The sequence below is a fragment of the Pseudonaja textilis genome, chromosome 1, assembly GCF_049901715.1.
Source record: "Pseudonaja textilis isolate UNSWEBS1 chromosome 1, rPseTex1.2, whole genome shotgun sequence".
Taxonomy (NCBI): Eukaryota; Metazoa; Chordata; class Lepidosauria; order Squamata; family Elapidae; genus Pseudonaja; species Pseudonaja textilis.
In genome coordinates this window covers 214015077-214033657 of record NC_141990.1, presented here as the reverse complement: position 1 = coordinate 214033657, position 18581 = coordinate 214015077, and the positions used below count along the sequence as shown (strand labels likewise).

The 18581-nt window shown below is 38.1% G+C and overlaps 1 protein-coding gene across 5 annotated transcripts in view; it reads right to left on the bottom strand.

The window, feature by feature from the left end:
* SEMA5B (semaphorin 5B) overlaps positions 1 to 18581 on the bottom strand; it is a 601210-nt gene that overhangs the window by 175406 nt on the left and 407223 nt on the right. For all 5 annotated transcript variants that reach the window (XR_015740811.1, XM_087920416.1, XM_087920414.1 and 2 more), the window contains exon 13: positions 1304 to 1421. Coding sequence is in view for 4 of the 5 variants with exons in the window: in XM_087920416.1 (XP_087776542.1) it covers positions 1304 to 1421 (118 nt within the window). In the remaining variant the exon portion in view is untranslated. The remainder of the gene's footprint in view (positions 1 to 1303; positions 1422 to 18581) is intronic.

The window sequence follows — 18581 nt, the reverse complement described above, 5'->3', positions numbered from 1 at the left end:
TAAATCCAAGCTGCACAAAATACCCCTCTGCAATTTAGCTATCACTGACCCCTGCATAATGGGAATGCAAAAACAGTAACAATAGTAATTCATTACATCTGTGTTATTAAATATATGCCTACATGCATTACCCTTTATTGGGAGGGGCTGATTCTGAATGGGGGTGCTACCTCTGCAATCTACAGCTTGGCCTGAGTACGCCAACGCTGAGAAAAGGTGGAATCTGCTCTGCAACTTCTGTGTGATGAGAATGGATTCTTCCACATAAAAGAAACGAGGAAGAAACTGACGTGTCTATACTAGTTATTTCCTCTCAAAGACTGCCTTTCTCTCTCTAATATGCATCCATCTTCTCCATGAGACAAATTCAAGGGAGTTGCTGACAAATTCCTGATCACAGTTGGTGGAGCCATTGTTCAGAGCAGAGGTGGTAATTCAGAAGGTTTTGGAGAACCGGTAGCGGAAATTTTGAATAGTTTGGAGGACCAGTAGCTGAAATTTTGACTAGTTTAGAATACAACCTTTGACTGGCCCCACCCCCATCTATTCTCTGCCTCCTTCCCCTGGAGTGGGGAGGGAATGGAGATTTTACAGTATCCTTCCCCTGCCACGCCCACCAAGCCACACCCACAGAACCGGTAGTAAAAAAAAAATGAATCTCACCACTGGTTCAGAGGCCCCATGCAAATCATACCACTTTAATGCCACTCTGCCGTTTCAGCACTTTGTTGGAAACCAATTATCAGTCCAAATGATCGAGCTATCTTACAAAATGTCTAATAAATTAAGAAGCCTTAGGGTTTTTCCCCCCTGAAGGAGACCAAAAGACCACAATAAATTATACTAGAGGCCCCTGAGCCAGAGATACCCCCATGAAAACCTTGGATGAGAACTCAAGAGCCTCCTATCCCACACCAATTTCCAGAAATTCATTTGCTATCGACTAAAAAAAAAAAAAAGATTAAATGCGCCAAAAGTAATTGTATGAACAACACTGAATTCACTTCTGTAATATGAATCAAATTTAAACAGGTAGCTATTTTTTAGGTTTGAGGAAAAGGTTATGCAAACCTCAGTAGCAAGGTTTGCCATTATGCCTGGGTCTCCACACGATAAACAAACGGCATGCATTTAGGTTTTCCCACATCAACGCTCATGCAGATGAACAGAAAATATTCGAATTCTAATGGTCAGCTAACCCACATGTCACGGACACAACAATGCTGCAGCCATTTCATGAAGACTGGTTCAAAGCAAAATGGGTCATACATTTTTATATTTCTGATTTTAGGTTTTTACTTACAGGGCACTCGGTAATATTTTGACTCCAGAGGCTCATATTGGAGCTGTCCTCAATGGTTGTGCATCGCTTTTGCTTTTTATCCCAGCCACAATACGGATCCCTTGAGCCCAAGCACTCTCTGATAAGGAAAAAAGAGAGATTGGTGTTCTTTCATTGATTGGAAGTTCTAAAACAAGTTATTCACACACACACACTTTCTTATGCAACAGCTGTCGAGTGTGCTGAATTGTAGCATCTGAAACAAATTTATTTTAGAACAAAGTTTCACCTGCAAGGAAGGTTTTCAAATTAGCAGGCTAATGAAAGCCCCTATTTCTCCCCAATAAAAACAAACAAAAACCCCTATGCTTTTCACTATTATTTCAAACCCAAAGGACAATAAAGTGCTGCTTTTGCCAATTTAATCAAAGAATATCTTGCTGTAAATAACAATATGCGGAATCCAATTTCTTACAAAATAAATATATTTTGGAAAAACAACCTATAAAGGTTAGATAAACATAAGGAGCAGGAATAAAACAATAGAAAATTATCAGGTTTTTTAAAAAATAAAATAGTAGCCTTTATAATGTAACATTATATAAGCAGTACATAATTAATCTCTTTTAAATTTTAAAAAAAATGTTATTTAATGATCTATCCATTTATGTAACTATTGGAATCTATTTTTAGCCATCTTTATTAAAGAAAATAACTGGTTAAAACTTTCAAAATTTGGTAAAAGTCATAGGTTGAACTAGATCTTATTTAGGTGAGCGATGCCAGTACACTTTCAGCCTGGAATCAATCCCTTCTGACTATCGTTAATATGTTGTAGAAAGTTTTAAATTGAATCCAGATCCTGAGAGAAAGAAGACTTTTCATCTACCTTAACTGCAATAAATTTGAAGCTGGTACTTAGAGCCACTTGTAAATATATCGCTGGCTAATTAAGTTGGTGCTTTCTTTACCCATTTATATAAGTAACCTATAGTAGTCAGAGCAGATCACCTTAGAGCAGAAACAGGACTACACAGTAAACAGAGTGGCTTTAAAAAAACGGGGGGGGGGGGTCTGTTGTATCCCTATCATTTAACAAGCAAATCTGGAAGGGATTTAACAAATATTCATCAATCAAAAAGACTCAGGTTCTTCCTGTTTTTAGTTCTATTGGGGGTAGAAATAATCTTCCTTGTTCTGTTCCTCCTCAAGTACTTGTGAAGGAGACAACAAAATTAAACCACAAACTGAGATTCCTTTATTCTTAAGGATAAAGATCTTCCAAATTTCTGAAAAGTGACTTAATTTCCACACTTACAGATCGGATTATTATTATTGTTGTTGTTGTTTTGTTAATAATGATAATGACAATGACGATGATGACAACAGTGGAGTGGAGTGGAGTGGAGTGGGATGGGATAGGATAGAAAAGAATAGAATAGAATAGAATAGAATAGAATAGAATAGAATAGAATAGAATAGAATAGAATAGGTTTATTGGCAGAGTATGATTGGAAGGAATTTGACCAGTGCATAAACTCTCAGCGTATATACAAACAACAATACACAGGGAATTTAAAAGTTCTGTTTCTAAGTGTTCCTTTTGTTTTCTTTTTTCTTTTTCTTTTTGCTTGACCCGTAATAATTCAGTCAGCACATCCAGCTCTAATCCATATACCCCAAAAGATTTTGCCATTAACCATTAATATTGTGGAATGGAGTAGGGGAAGAATAATCAAGATATAACTTGGAAAATAAAATGAAAAATGGGAATTTTTCCAAGTGCTGACATTGGTATGATAAGTTAAACATTCACATACACTCCCATGAATATTCAGGAATATTTGAAAACCCATGAGTTGGTACTAAAATGACACAGTGTGTCTCGAACAGCATAGTGCAAACCACACCATACCCATCAATGCCAATCATTGCCACTGATACTATTAATAGCAATATTAATTAACACCACCTCTTACCAAAAGCGGAACATTGAAAGCAATGTTCCCTTCAGTTGCCAGATTAAGGATTTTCTTTTATGAGTCTTCAATTTGTTCTTCCTATTCAAAAGGGATCCCTAACTTCGTAATTTAGGCACAATCTCTTGGAAGTTTAAATAAAGAGCAAAAAGAAGCAATACTCTACTCTTGCCCTTGAGAATCTCCGCGGCAAAAAACAAAACACACAAAAAAACACAGTAATGGAAGAAGTAAGGAGAAATAGTCCTTCTGTGGCAGCTCAGTTCAATCATACCTCTCAAGGATAAATAACCGTGTAGGAAAAACTCTGAGATTCTCAACACAAGGACTCTGAAACAAATGTGCATAGGGTTTTTTGGGGGAGGGGGGGTAGACTAATATGGCAAGCTAGGTCAGCCCATATTTTTCTAATCCACAATACAGAATTAGAACAGAATTTAGAGGGAAAGTACTGGAGTTGCCTGGAGTTGCTGATCAGACAGATCAGACAAAGAGAAGTATAACCAGGCCTTGAAGCATGAAGTAACCTAGTTGTTCCAGGACAGTTACTTGGCTCCTCAAGGTAAGGGAAGGAAAAATTAGCAGAGAAGTGAATGAATTTCACTCAAAAATCCCAGCCATCATAGAGAAAATCTATTCATGTGGTTGCAAAAAGTCACTGCAAAATTTAATGGCACATATTGCAGTAGTTTTATAAAATCCACTAAGCAGACACACCCATTGAGCATCCAAGGGATGGCAATACATTTTTTTAAAAATGAGTTGGTAGTAATTAAAAAACAGGAAAGAGAACAGAGCACGTCTGAGTAATTTCAAATCTCAGAGCAAAATCAAAGATTCCCAAGCATAACATTTCATATTACTTATTTCTCCTTGGAAGCTGCAAGGGAAAGGAGATCGGAATAACTCTTTATTGTTTTTTTTAATGGGGTCAGCAACTGTATCTTAAAAAATATAATTGTGTTAATGTGGAGAAGCAAATTAAACTTGGCTGAATGCTAAAGCATAAATATAGCACAAAGGTGTCTGAAAATCATGGTTAGAATTTATCATTTAAAAACCCATACTTTAAAAAAAACAGAAGATACACTTAAACAAGCGTAACAGAAGAGGCATCCTTTTCACACAGAAAGAACATTCCAGACATAATAAAATAAAACATTTCTTTGAAAATAAAATTAAAGTGCTTTTAAGTGAATTGATTTATTCATTGTGGGCAGTGTTGCAATCAGTGAAAATGTTATAAAACAATGAATCTAAGCAACTCAGTCTTACTCCCTAAGAACAGATAAAACATCAAGACTTTATTTATTTATTTAAAAGATTTGTATGGCTACCCGTCTTAGAGCAAGGTGGCCCATTATCCCACCCCCTCCTCAAAAAATAAAACCCCATAAAAGAAAGATGCAGACACCTCAGCCATCCTCCTGGACTGTTCCCAACAGCCAAGCTCAAATACCCTAATTCTAACCCAGCACCCTGGGGAACACCCAATTCTTTATGGCCTTTGAAAAGGCTAAAAGAATGGGGGTGCGTTGGATTGCTAGAGGAAGGGTCTTCCACAGAGCTATGGAAAAGACACACTTCCTAAGCCACCTAGATGGGAAGATTTAAGGGAAGGCACTTAGAGCATTCCCACTCTGATCTGGTGGGTGAGCAGGTATCCTCAGGGGGAAGCAGTCCTGGCCCCATGCCATGTAGGGATTTAAAGGGGATAATCAACACTTCCGATTTGCACCTGAACAGAGGCTGGGAGACAGTGCAAGCCAATAATCTAAAATTAAATCACTACTCAGCATTGGAAATAATGGTTTGGGGGACATCTCAGTATTCTAGCAACCACTAACTTTATGCAAGCTGTAGTGAGCTCTTGTGTACATCAATTATCTTTAGTTGGGGCTCATAAAAGATTTACTTAGGGTTCCAGCTTTTCAGATGAATGTTAATTTCCTTTTACAAAGTGACCCTTTAAACTGATAGGGCTCCTTGCTCCTTATTGCGCCCTGACCCTCAGTGGCGCAGTGGCTAGAGTGCAGTACTGCAAGCTACTTCTGTTGCAGCCAGTTACCTGCAATTTGGCAGATCGAATATCACCAGGCTCAAGGTTGACTCAGCCTTCCATCCTTCTACATTGGACAAAATGAGGACCCAAATTGTTGGGAACAATATGCTGACTCTGTAAACTTCTAAGAGAAGGCTGTAAAGCACTATAAAGTGGTATATAAGTCTAAGTGCTATTGCTATTTAAAACTCCCCAGGAAGTAATATAGCTTTGTTCCCCTAAAGCAATTTAGAAATGCATTTTTATACAGGAAATCACAAGATGTGCACACATGTGCGATAATTTCTAATTGGTCTCCATAAGATTTTACAGAATGAGAATAAGATATAATTTCTTAGATTTGGTGTCTACATTGCTGCTATTTGGTGTCGTGGTTCAGGTGCTCGCCTAGAAACTAGGAGACTGTGAGCTGTAGTCAATGGTGGGATGCTACTGGTGTAACAACTGGTTCGGTGATCGTGTGAATCATGTGTGCATGTGCCTGAACAGCATTCCGAAAAAACTTACCTGCGATGTTACTATTGGGGAATAACACAGCTGAGGAGCAGCAATCCGCTCTGCCGTGCGAATCAGCTGAGAGGATATAGGTAAGTACAATGCAGGAGTGGGTAGGTGTGATCGTCAGTTTGCTGCCAGCTGATCTTCAGAGCTAGGGGTTCCTCCGAATTGGTCCAAACCGGGAGAATCCCACCCCTGGTTGTAATCCTGTCTTAGATATTGGAAGCTGACTGGGTGTCTTTGGGCCAGTCACTGTCTCTCAACCCAGCCTAACCCAGCACAACCCAAGCCACAAAAATACATGATACAGTCTCTGCTGTGAGTTCTAATATCTACCAAGGCTTTGCCCATACTTTTTTTCACATCTACTTTTAAAAAACTCGTATATTCTCAGCAGCAGCCAGCCAGCCAGCCAGCCAGAGCTGCTGGGCTCTGGACAAAATGCAGATTATTTTGTTATTCAAATAGTTTGAGCTCCGGTTCCTCTCCAATGAGCAGCGAAGGTGTGGTGCAGCGCAGGGCAAGGACTTCAAGGGAAGCAGAGGAGGAGGCAGTCTGTTGCTGGTCATGGCTGGTGAGGCTGCCCCGTTGGGGCAAGGTGAGGTGTGAGCAGGGAGGTGCAGTTGCAGGAATGAGGGTTGGGGAGCTGCAAGGGGTGCATGGGTGTGTGTGCAGTGTTTGTTGCTAAGGGCAGAGTATTTTGGGTGTGAGTATGGGCAGCAGAGTGAACTGCGGCGGTGCCCCAAAAGGGAGGGCAGGAACTCCCAGGTCTGCTTCCTGTAGCCCCGCCCCCTGCCACCGCACCTCCGAGAGCTTTCTTCATTCCAGTTTGTCCCAGACCAGATGTGTGTATCACGAGAGAGAGTGGTGTGTGTGTGTGAGAGAGAGAGAGAGAGAGAAAGAAAGAGAGAGAGAGAGAGAGAGAGAAGAAACACAAATAGGAAGGAAGGAAGGAAGGAAGGAAGGAAGGAAGGAAGGAAGGAAGGAAGGAAGGAAGAAAGAAAGAAAGAAAGAAAGAAAGAAAGAAAGAAAGAAAGAAAGAAAGAAAGAAAGAAAGAAAGAAAGAAAGAGCAAGAAAGAAAGAGGAAGGGAGAGAAAGAAACAAAGAGAATCAGGAAGGAAGGAAGGAAGGAAGGAAGGAAGGAAGGAAGGAAGGAAGGAAAGAGAAATAGGAAGGAAGGGAGAGAAAGAGAGAGAGAAAAATGTGCTATTATTTTTAATTGTTCCATTATTTATTATATATTAATATTTTACACTGTCCCTACACCTAGAGTGATTTTTGAGTGCCTTTCTTTTGCCCAGGTATTTTTCAGGGTTTACAATACATGCATTCAATGTCTATAGTCCAGAGCATAAATACATGTGTGTTTAACAGAGTTGAAAAGGACTTTGGAGGTCTTCTAGTCCACCCCCCTGCTCAGGCAGGAAAACTGAGGATGCTAAACTCTGAGGAGAGGTCCTGGGAAAGGTGTCAGAATAACAACAACACTTAGAAGGGACCTGGGGGTGAACCCGAAAGCATTTCAGAGAAATGGCTGTCCAGTCTTTTAAAAACTTTCAGTGATTGAGCACCCAGAACTTCTGGAGACAGGCAGTTCCACTGGTTAGTTGTTCTCATGGTCAGGAAGTTTCTCCTTAGTTTTAGGTTGCTTCTCTGTTTGTTCAGTTTCCATCCATTGCTTCTCATTTGCCTTCTGGTGCTTTGGAAAATACATTGCCCCCCTACCGCTTCTTTGAGGCAGCCCCTTAAAAGCCTATTGCCTATCACCCTCTTGGGCAAAGCATGTAAGCCATTTCCTCTTTTCAGTGATCCATGAAAGTACATCTGCAGTATGTAGATAATAAAGTCAAAAAAGGTGAACAACATTTTTACAGAACTATAGATACCTTGAGGCTGGGTGTGACAAGGAATGGCTGGGAGGGGAGGGGCCAGGCAAGGCACCCTTTGACATGAATGACATTGAGTTGGCCACGCCCACCCAGTCACATGACCACCAAGCCATGCCCAACAAATAAGCCACGCCCACAGAACCGGTAGTAAAAAGAATTGAATCCCACCACTGGTATTAGGTACAGTTTGTTTGCCACCTTGAGTTACTTATAAAGTAATAAAGGTAGATTAAAAAGTTAATAAATTAAAAAAAAACATGCAGGTCTACCAAACTTTCAAAATCTTCCCTCAAACTTTCCTAGTTAAGTAATCCTCAAACTTCCCTAATTAATTAACCCTCAAACCTTCCTAATAACATTAGTTGCAAGAATGCATACACACACGCATATAAATATGCATACTTCTGAACTGCCCATTTCCCTCAGAGATAATGAATCTTGATCATTCTGTTAGGTTGCTTGACAGCTAATGTAATATGGATAATGGGATGTTTTGCTTTATTGTTAGGTGGTGAGTTGTTTGGTTTTTTTGGCTGTATGCTGCCCAGAGACACTGGCAGTTTGAGTTGGGCAGCCTTATAAATCTTATAAATAAATGAGGATTTTTTAAATCTACACACAGAGCTGCAAGAGGGATAAGCAGTAAGCAAAAGGGAAACATTTATCACCCCCTTTAGAAGCATAAAGTCTGGAATCCCGAATTACCACTCATATGGAGAAGTTATAAACTATAGGAGGGAGGCCTGCAATTGGCAACTTGTGGACCATGAACTCCTTCCAACTACAACAGCTGAAGAATTATAGTAGAGCTTCCCACCGCTGTGAGAAGAAAACAAATCAACGTGGTACAGAAAGCCTTAAACTAGCTTTAACTATTTAAAATGGTCTTAGGAAAAGATGTCTCAATCCTCTTTCCCCATGCATGTTGCTTTTCTCCTTGCTCCATCTACTGCAGTCCTCTCTTTGAAATGTAGGGCATTGCCCACTGTACCTCTGATCACCCATTGCCCCAACAGCTTCTCCTGTGAGGCAAAACAGCAACTTCAAGGGATAATGTGCAGGAATTAAAGTTAACCTCACTCCAATTCCCAAAGTCTCAGTGCTTCTTAATCTCTTTGCAGGTCATAACAATTTTCTTTAAAAAGCCTACAAATTACTATATTCACACAATCACCAAGATGAACAGCATATAAATTTAATAATAAATAAATATAAACGTGTGACATTGATACGTGCCTTAATTATGGCTTTTTCAAAAATCATTTTTCAAATGATTATAATGCACTGCAAAGTCCATTTTTAAGACGTTCTAAAACATTCACTGATTCCAAACAATCCAAGCAGATTTATGGCATGAAACTCTCTTTTCTTTTTTTCTAGCACAATTTAATACAAAAGTTATTCCTCCATGCATGCCTGTTTTGATGGAGGTCCTTCTTCACAGCCCATCAGCATTTGAAACAGACTTTGGACAGGCATGAAAGAAGACCTTTGAGGATGCGGCTTCTCAAATATTCACATGACGGGGATGCTGGAAAGGTCATCACTATGAAAAATGGTCGCAGGTCACATTTTTCAGTGCTGTTGTAACTTTGAACTGTTGTAAGTCAAGGACTAACTGTATACTGTTTTTTGTTTTCTTTTATTGATTTTTTTTCAGCAGGGTCTGGGTGGGGATTGATGGCGAGTCAGACATTGGTTTGAGAAGCACTGCAATGGCATACCACCCAGGAGCCAGTTTTTTGCTGACAAACATTGCTCTGGAGGTGAGGAGAGATCTTTGGGATTGGCACCTTGTGCTCTGGAAAAGCTGTTCCTCACAAACAGGCCAGAGGAACTGAGTTTCTTGTGGTTGATCACAAATTGAGCTTTTCTGACCTGAGAGATTTATAATGTGTCCTTAGCCTGTAATATGTCATTAACCACTGTGCATCCTTAACTGGACATTTGACAAAAGCCTCACTTTCTTAATCACTGTACAATTTAATTAGTTTACAACCTAAAAGAGCTATTCCAAATGGCAGTGAACATCAAAGGCTCTTGGTGAGTACCTTCTTTCTTCTTTATCCCCTTTTTAATTATTTTTATTAGTAACTCAAAGCTGCCCACATATCTAATACTCCTTCCTCATATTTTCCCCATGACAACAACCTGTGAGGTGAGTTGGATTTAGAGAAACTCACTGGCCCAAAGTCACCCAGCCAGTTTTCACACCTAAGGCAGAACTAGAATTCACACTCTTCTGGTTTCTATCCTGGTGCTTTAATCACCGGACCAAAATAGTTCTATATTTTCTCTATTTTTGAAATAAAAAATGGTTATTTTTCAAGGATTTCAATTTTAATTTATTATTAAAACAAGAAGGTGATAATAAGAGTGGGACTGTAACTACGGAGAGCTAACTGAGACTAAGGTGTGGAAGAGAGAGAAGCAAAACAGAAAAAAAAGAGCAACCTTTCTTTTACTTTCACCATAATAACTGAAATGCTCTTATTTTCTCCCCATGACAACTACAAGAAAAGCTGCTAACCTGGCAGGAGGATACAAGGGTTCATTAGAAGAGCTTACAGATAAGGGCATTTCACCAGATTTATTGCAGAAGATGTTTGAAGAATTTGGCAAAAAGATGACTGCTGCAGTAAAAACAGAAATGGAAAAAGGATTTGCAGGGATAAAAAAAAGATATCAAAGAAGAAATTAAGAAGATTGAACTAGGGCAATTGATTGGAGACTTAAAACAAATTACTGACAAAGTGGAAGTTTTGGAAAGTAAGATAGAAGTTATAAATAGTGAAATTGAGAAAGATTTTGATGACATGGTATTACTGGAACTGAAAGAAAAAGAATTTTGTTTAAGGTTTAGACTTGGAGCAATTCAAGAACACAGAGAAGATAATTAGACAAAAGATTGTTAAGTCTCTAGTTGTTTTGATTGGGAGGAAAATGATACAGGCATTAAGATGTACAATATACATTTTGCAAAATTAAGAAAGTTCCACGGGATATCCTTGTGCCCTTAGTCAGGTAGAACACTGGACATCAAGTTTTGTACCAGTATTTTAATAATAGGTTGAGAATTGATAATATAGATGGAATTGTACTTAGAGAAATTATAATTCTACATAAGAAAAAAAGAGTATTTTTTCCTAACAGAGAAACAGAAGAAACTTCCATTTAGATGGAATAAATTGCAAGGGGTGATTTTTATTTTTAAACATCAGTGATTTATACTGAACTCTATGCAGAAATCAAGAATTTTTTGGGAAAAAATTAAAGGAGAAAATACAAATGGAAGTGACAATGATAGACAAGACCAAACAAATGCCACATTAGGCATAATAAGACATAGAAAATGATTCCATGTTGGGTGCTATTGGAATTCATTTTTCTAAAATCCTAGTTTTAATTATGGATTATAAATGCTTAAACTGAAATATAAATATACTTTGGATTTTTGTGTAAAAATAAAAAAGTACTTGTAATTTCCAGCATTGATTTTAAGATAGAATAAATTATAGGAGGAAGAGTAATATGATAAGTTTAGAGACAGAGGTTATAACTGAACTTATAACTGCTGTGAAGAATATCAGAACCCATTGCTTTGTATTTTCCTTCCTTCCTTCTTTCCTTCCTTCCTTCCTTCCTTCCTTCCTTCCCCTTTCTCCCTCCTTCCTTAGTATATAATATTTTGCATCTATTTTTATCTTCTTTTTTAAATATTTAATAAAATTTATATTAAAAAGGGTTTTTTTCCTCCTGTATATTGCTGCTTTAAATGCATACTTGTTACGATTAATATAATGTGGTAAAAAGACAAAAAAAATAAAGAGGTGACTGACTAGTTTTTAGTATTCAAGCAATTTTTAACATGTAGAAAATATATAAATATGAAGTACCCCAGCTGGGGTCTGAAAATAGAATTTTACATTAAAAAAAGATCATAAAATCTAGTTTTAGTTTTTATCCTTTAATCTGCAATACTTGCACATGCAGCCGTATGTATATGACAATCCCTGAAGATGTTGATCTTTTAGGCCAGATTTTCTACAAAATATAGCATAAATTGACAGACTGCCCAAGAATACACTGTGAACATAAAAACAGGTATAACAAGGAAGTTATGCTAGCTCCTCTTATCAACAATAACAAAATAAAAGGTCTTAAATGTAATAATGAAGAACCAGAGCAAAATTTGTTCATGTCATAAATTTTTTGGTGAAATAGCTAAAAATATTTGAGAACGGTTTAAGTCACCAAGAGACATTAAACTAGCTTGCTCCAGCCTGATATTTCTAGATACACTGGGGACATTCTGGAAGTTATGCTAGCTCCTCTTATCAACAATAACAAAATAAAAGGTCTTAAATGTAATAATGAAGAACCAGAGCAAAATTTGTTCATGTCATAAATTTTTTGGTGAAATAGCTAAAAATATTTGAGAACGGTTTAAGTCACCAAGAGACATTAAACTAGCTTGCTCCAGCCTGATATTTCTAGATACACTGGGGACATTCTGGAAGTTGCAGTTCCAATTTTTTTATCTAGAAAAAAAACAGACTGGGGAAGCTGATGTTAGATATTAGAAATGAAATGCTTCTTAATTGGAAAAAAAAATCTTACTAAAGGAATGTACCTTGGGGAAGTTAAGTTCAGAATGAAATCATGGATACTTTAAAATATTAATTGAGCCTTAAGGCTTGTGTCTGTAATCAATGATCTTAGAGCATTCATTACTCACTGAACAAAAATTGTCTTTGTGGGTGAAAGAAACCCTTAAGATACTTTCTTACAAGTCTATAAAATATAGAAGACATCCAGGAAATTATCAGTCCACAATTGTTACCTTTTCAAAATTCAACCTAGTTTAAGCTTATTTTGCCTGAGATCACACTCAATGTATCAGTTTCCAGCAGTGGTGGGATTCAAAAAGTTTTACCACCAGTTCGGTGAGCGTGGCTTGGTGGGCATGCTTTGCGCACATGCACTCACTTTGCGTGCATGTGCACGTGTGTGCGCCAAATGTGCACTTTCCACAGGCAGAGAGGCATTTGCACAGGTGCAGAGGCATTCCAACTCATCTCCTGCAAGCCTGCACTCTCCCAGTTGCTTCAGCAGTTGCTGCGCGGCACTCTGTTGTGCCACGCAAAGCAGCTGTGCTTCAAAAGTAGAGAATAAAAGTGAATATGAGAGCCTGGGCAGGTGGGTGGGCCCAACAGCAGAGCAGTGGAGAGAACTGGTTCGGTCTCCACTGCTCATCGCCGCTACCGGCAGAATTGGGCCGAACCAGTAGAATGCCACCACTGGTCACCAGGACAATAATTTATCTGGATTTATCTGGATATCCTCTGTTGGAACAGTAGGAAACTGCTGCTGTAGGCATCCAGGCTAGAATTGGTATTAGCTATGTAATAAAGGGAGGAGGTAGCACACAAACCAAACAAGTGTACAGGTAGGCCTCAACTTACAACCATTTGTTTAGCAACAATTTGAAGTTACAACAGGACTGGAAAAAGTGGTTTATGATTGGTCCTTGCATTTACGACTGTTGCAGTGTCCCAGGGTCACATAATAGACATTTGCAATCTTCACAGCCTGCTTCCGACAAGCAAAATGAATGGGGAAAGCCAGGGTTGCTTAAAGAATGATTGTGTCATAATCACTTAACTGCAGCGATTCACTTAACGAAAAAGATTGTAAAATCAGGTGCAACTCACTTAAGAACTGTCTTGCTTAGCAATAGAATTTCTGGCACCCAATTGTGGTCGTAAGTTGAGGATTAGCTATAGACATAATAATTGGACGGGAAATCTGGATGTGGAATCGGTTCTTGCACGAAGTGGTTTCTGCCTCTTCATTTTGAAACAGAGGCTGGGTAAACATCTCTTGGGAATGGTGTCAGGAAACTTGGGAGTGTATGTGGGGGGTTGGATTTGATAGACTGGGAAGGAGAGATTCCAAGTCTATGATTCTATGATTTAATCAGAGGTGTCTAATTATGGCCTAAAATGCCTTAGTTAAGTATGCATCGTGGCCCTAAGAAAGGAGTTCATTTCTATAGTTATGCAAAACTCAAGACTGCCTCTTTAATGGAAGTCCCCAAATGTGGATATATTATAGGAGATAGCCATTAATAGAAGCAGATATTGTTCAGTTTGTAGAGGAAAGGATATTTCCTCAGACTTTTTATAGAAGGCAAAGGCAGCAAGAAAAGCTTGCAAGGTGTTTGTCTTTTATAAAAGCCCAGCTTTTGAGACATTGCAAATATGACGTGTCCTTCTGCAGCAGCTGCAGAAGGGATGTTTTCTATCACTTCACACCATGCCTCTAAAAAGAAGAAATGGATGAATTCTCCACTCCTCAGTGCCTCTTACTTTGCATCGTACAATGGAGAAGGAAAAGTGCAAGCAAAGGTATCTTGTTTGTTTCCTAAAGAAAACTATGACATCGAGCACAAGTAAAACATATTTTACCTGTGTTTGTTTAAATGTCAAAGGACAGTTTTTGTGACTGACAGGTCGGAGGAAGATGAAGCCTAGACAAAGCCTCTGGGTGAGCAGTGAGAATGCTATTGATGTATTATGTATATTTTGCAAATATCCACACCACACACGTGAAGATTGCTTCTAGTTTGCTTGAGGCTGAAATGTGCAGAACTGGAGTACTGGAGTATTTCACTAATAATTCACCCTACTCACAATTGATATGGTGAAGTTTATTACAGCAGTTCCAGTTCTGATAAGCAACATCTATTTTTGAGGGGACGCAAGAGAAGAAATCATACAATCCAGAGTTTGAAGTGAGTGTCAGAAAGAAACTCGGAAAAACCATCCCTTGATTTTGTTTAGTTATGGTAGTCTTCTACTTACGACCACAATTGAGCCCAAAATTTCTGTTGCTAAACAAGACAGTTATTTTGCCCCATGCTTGCCACAGTTGTTAAGTGAATCACTGCAGTTCTTAAGTTAGTAAAATGGTTGTTAAGTGAATCTGGCTTGCCCAATGACTTTGCTTATCCGAAGATTGCAAAAGGTGATCACAAGACCCTGGGACACTGCAATTGTCATAAATACATGCCAGTTGCCAGGTATCTGAATTTTGATCATGTGACCATGGAGATGCTGTAACTGTAAAATGGTCATTAAGTCACTATTTACAGTGCCGTTGTAACTTTGAAACAATCAATGGTTGTAAGCCAAGGGTTATATGTAGAACAGGGAACAGACAGGAATTTGGTCAGGCTTTAGCTTTTGCTGTTACACCCTACAATAATAAGATCATATTCCTGGAATTTCTGGGTATCTGTTTCTTGACCTGGTGTATCTCCAAGGCTTGACAGTAGCACATCAGATAACGCTTCCTGGACTGGACTGGAGGTAATTTCAATCTTCAGACAGACTTAAGCGCCACTCTGATACTGAGCAAAGTCCCACTTAATCCAGCATTTTGGACTGATCAGATATTAACGGAAAGCCATAAGCAGAGGAGGGACACATACACTAATTTGGTTATAAATTTTGCTGGGAAACTTACAACATTCATAAAGCAAACCTTTTTTCCATTCCTTCCAACCAGAGTTAATGGAGAAGGAGAGGAAAAATGAAAAATTCATGAGTGGAGAAAAAGAGAAAGTGAACAGAAACTAAATTCAACTGACACCTTCACACAAGAAGTCCGCTCCAGTTCAAAAGCAGCTCTAGGCAGCTCTCGTGACCATGGAGATGCTGTAAGTGTGAAAAATGGTCATTAAGTCACTATTCACAGTGCCACTGTAACTTAAACTCCAAATAAATTGTGAATAGTTTTTGACTAAATTTGCAGAGCCTTATATATGTACTCATTAACTCATGCATCTCAAGTATTCAAAAGCTGAGCCAACTTCATTTACTATGGCTTTGTGGATGATCCACTAATCCATTCAGATGGATTATGAACTATGACTTCATTCTGGCTTTATTTATGCACACGTATGAAAAATGTATATAATATGAAGTAAGGATATGGATGGAGCTAACATTCATCTATTAGCTCTGTAAGAATCTCTGTGAAGATAAGATACAAATGTTTGATTATATTTAGTTGGTTTCATGTTTTTATATACTGCAATGTGGCAGTATACCAAAATGGTTAAATAAACATTTGTAGTGTATTACCATCTGAATGGAGGCACACATCACTGAACATCATTAAGACCTATATATCATAGTAAACAGAGGTTAAAACAGGAAACTGATGTTAGTAACTTCCCTATAGCTACAAATGGGAGTGGATGGCATATAATTTGTTAAAATAAAATAAATTGTAAATAGTTTGTGACTAAACTTGCAGAGCCTTATAAATGTACTCATTAACTCATGCATCTCTCACCCATAGTGAGCTCTTTGGCTTCTCCAATTTTCCTCATAGGCAGGCTTCAGCTACTATGGAGGATTATGTAGGCATGCAAGAGCTGTTAACAGAAAGCAAATAAAAAATTCTAGGGACAAGTTGGATGAACACTGAACACTTGGTTTTCCCTTTGGAAGACTTAAAAAAATCAGATGAGTCTGGAATATATTTTAATTACAGAATTTTGCCTTTTTAAATGTTTTAATTTGTTGTGCTTAAATCGTTCCCCATACATAAAGAAAAAAGGAAAAAGAAATATAAAAATAATAAATGTATGTTGATTTGAAAATGGAATATTGTTAATAATAGTAATTTTACAGAAGAGAAAATAAATGACTGTCTTGGAAAGGTAAGAGTGTGAGGAGATTCAAAATATCTCTACCTTGTTTCTCCTTAAGATAGGACAGAGAAATTCTGACAGATTTTTCAAGATTCTGTTATTGTACCCAAAACAATAATGGAGCATTCCTAGTCTTTGTGGTGTCTGTTTCTAACTTGACCAGCCCTACAGAAAAATCTGCAAATTTATTAAAATGTTGCAGGTGCATTTTTTATTTAAAAAAAGCTTCATTTTATCTAGCAAAAAAATTTTTCCTCTTGTTAGATGAAAAACAATATAAAATATTTTGTCTTTAGCGTAGTTTGTAATACTTCTAAACAGATTAATCTAAATTTAATTAACTAGCGGTACCATTGTAAAAAGATCGTTTGAAAGTATATTCCATGAGCAAAACAGTTCTCAGTCTCTAATAAGTATGTTTAGAATTGGAAAAAGAACATTATCAGTTGGTCAGTTAATTGTGTGGCAAACCTTGATGTCCTGCTTTTTGCATGTAAACTTTGGATGTGGCCATCATCCAAATAATTCCAGAATGTCCACACTCCCTTCCATAAATATTTGACTATTTAAATGCCGTCAGAAACTATTTTGTGAAAGATATCATCAAAAATGTGGAATTATAGTTGAATCATAGAACTGTTGAAAGGGATCTTGGAGATCAACTAGTCTAACCTCCCACTCAAGAGATTAAACAAAGCACCAGCAGCATTTCAGAGAAAACTTGGAGATGTTAGAAATTTTAAGCTATAGTAATCGTCTTATATAGTAATAGTCTTATATTTCCAATTAACTGTTAACCATGCTATTACCCCATTGGGGATTCAAGAAAATTCTTCTCAGAAAGAACTTAACAGATGGGATTTATTCTGACAAAAAATTAACATCAACAGGCATTCACTCCCCTGTTCATTACTTTGCAATAAATGACTTATCTGATGCTTAATAAAATATATCCCAAGCATGGTGTTTATAAACAATTGAATCCGTCTCTTTAATATAAGAGTGATTTTGCCTCCTGCTCCTTATTTTTTAGCCACCAAAGCCATTTGCATGAAAATAGGACTTTGGCTCCTCAGGAGTTTTCTTGCCATCTGCTGCTGTGACTCTTCTGGCTGATTATCCTAGCTTCCAAAGTCATGCAAGAGAATGGAAGCAGAAGGTGCCGTTTCAGATTAATGCAAGGAAAAAGCAGTCAGGGCATGAGTGTCAACTTGGTGAAAGTTAATTTAACAAAGAATTCTTAAGCACGCAACTATGCACAATTATATACAAAATTTTTCATTTGGAAACCATCGACAACTTTTAGCCCTTATTAAAAATTATGGTCATGCACCGAACCAATGTGTGAATGGGTCTGAGACAACTAGGCATATGCAGATATGGTGCTAGAATCAGCTCCATTTTCTACTCAACTAATGACTGAACATGCAGATATAATTACTCAAGAGAATGAGTTGCTCTCAAGTTGCTTGATCTGTCAGTTCTCTTGGGTCAACAAGGCTATCTGAACTACACAGGATGTAGGCTGTTCTTTCGTGTGTGTGTGTGTGTGTGTGTGTGTGTGTGTGTGTGTGTGTGTAGGTGTTATATCTTTAAGATAGAGTTGACTACTGGCAACTGGTCTGGGCATGTCCCTGCAGTTTTCTTGGCAAGATTTCAGAAGTGGATTGCCTTTGTCTTTTTCTTCTTCATCTTTCATGTCTAGACCAAACTTTAAATTGCCAGAATGAATCTAGCTTCTTGGCTTTGTTATTGGCCAAAAATAAAGACATTATTGGTATGTGTTTCTGGTAGTAGCCAAAATACTAACAGTTGGGCTGGACTCTGCTTCCGAGGGCTAAGAGAGAGTTACTGGCCCAAGATCACCCAGTTGGCTTTATGCCTATGGTGGGACTAGCACTCATGGTCTCCCAGTTTTTAACCTGCTACCTTATCAGTACACCAAAATGGTCTCCCAGATTGCTCGTTCCATTGGAAAAATGTCCTGGAGTGGGAGAAAAACACGGGTTTCTCACAGAGTCTTAGCCTGGGTACAGAAATTAGAATCATGGGAAATTCCCACCTGATCTCAACACAGAGCATAGTATTTAACAGAATTCTAACCCCAGATAATTCAAGACAAAATGCTATGCCTTCTTCAAAGAA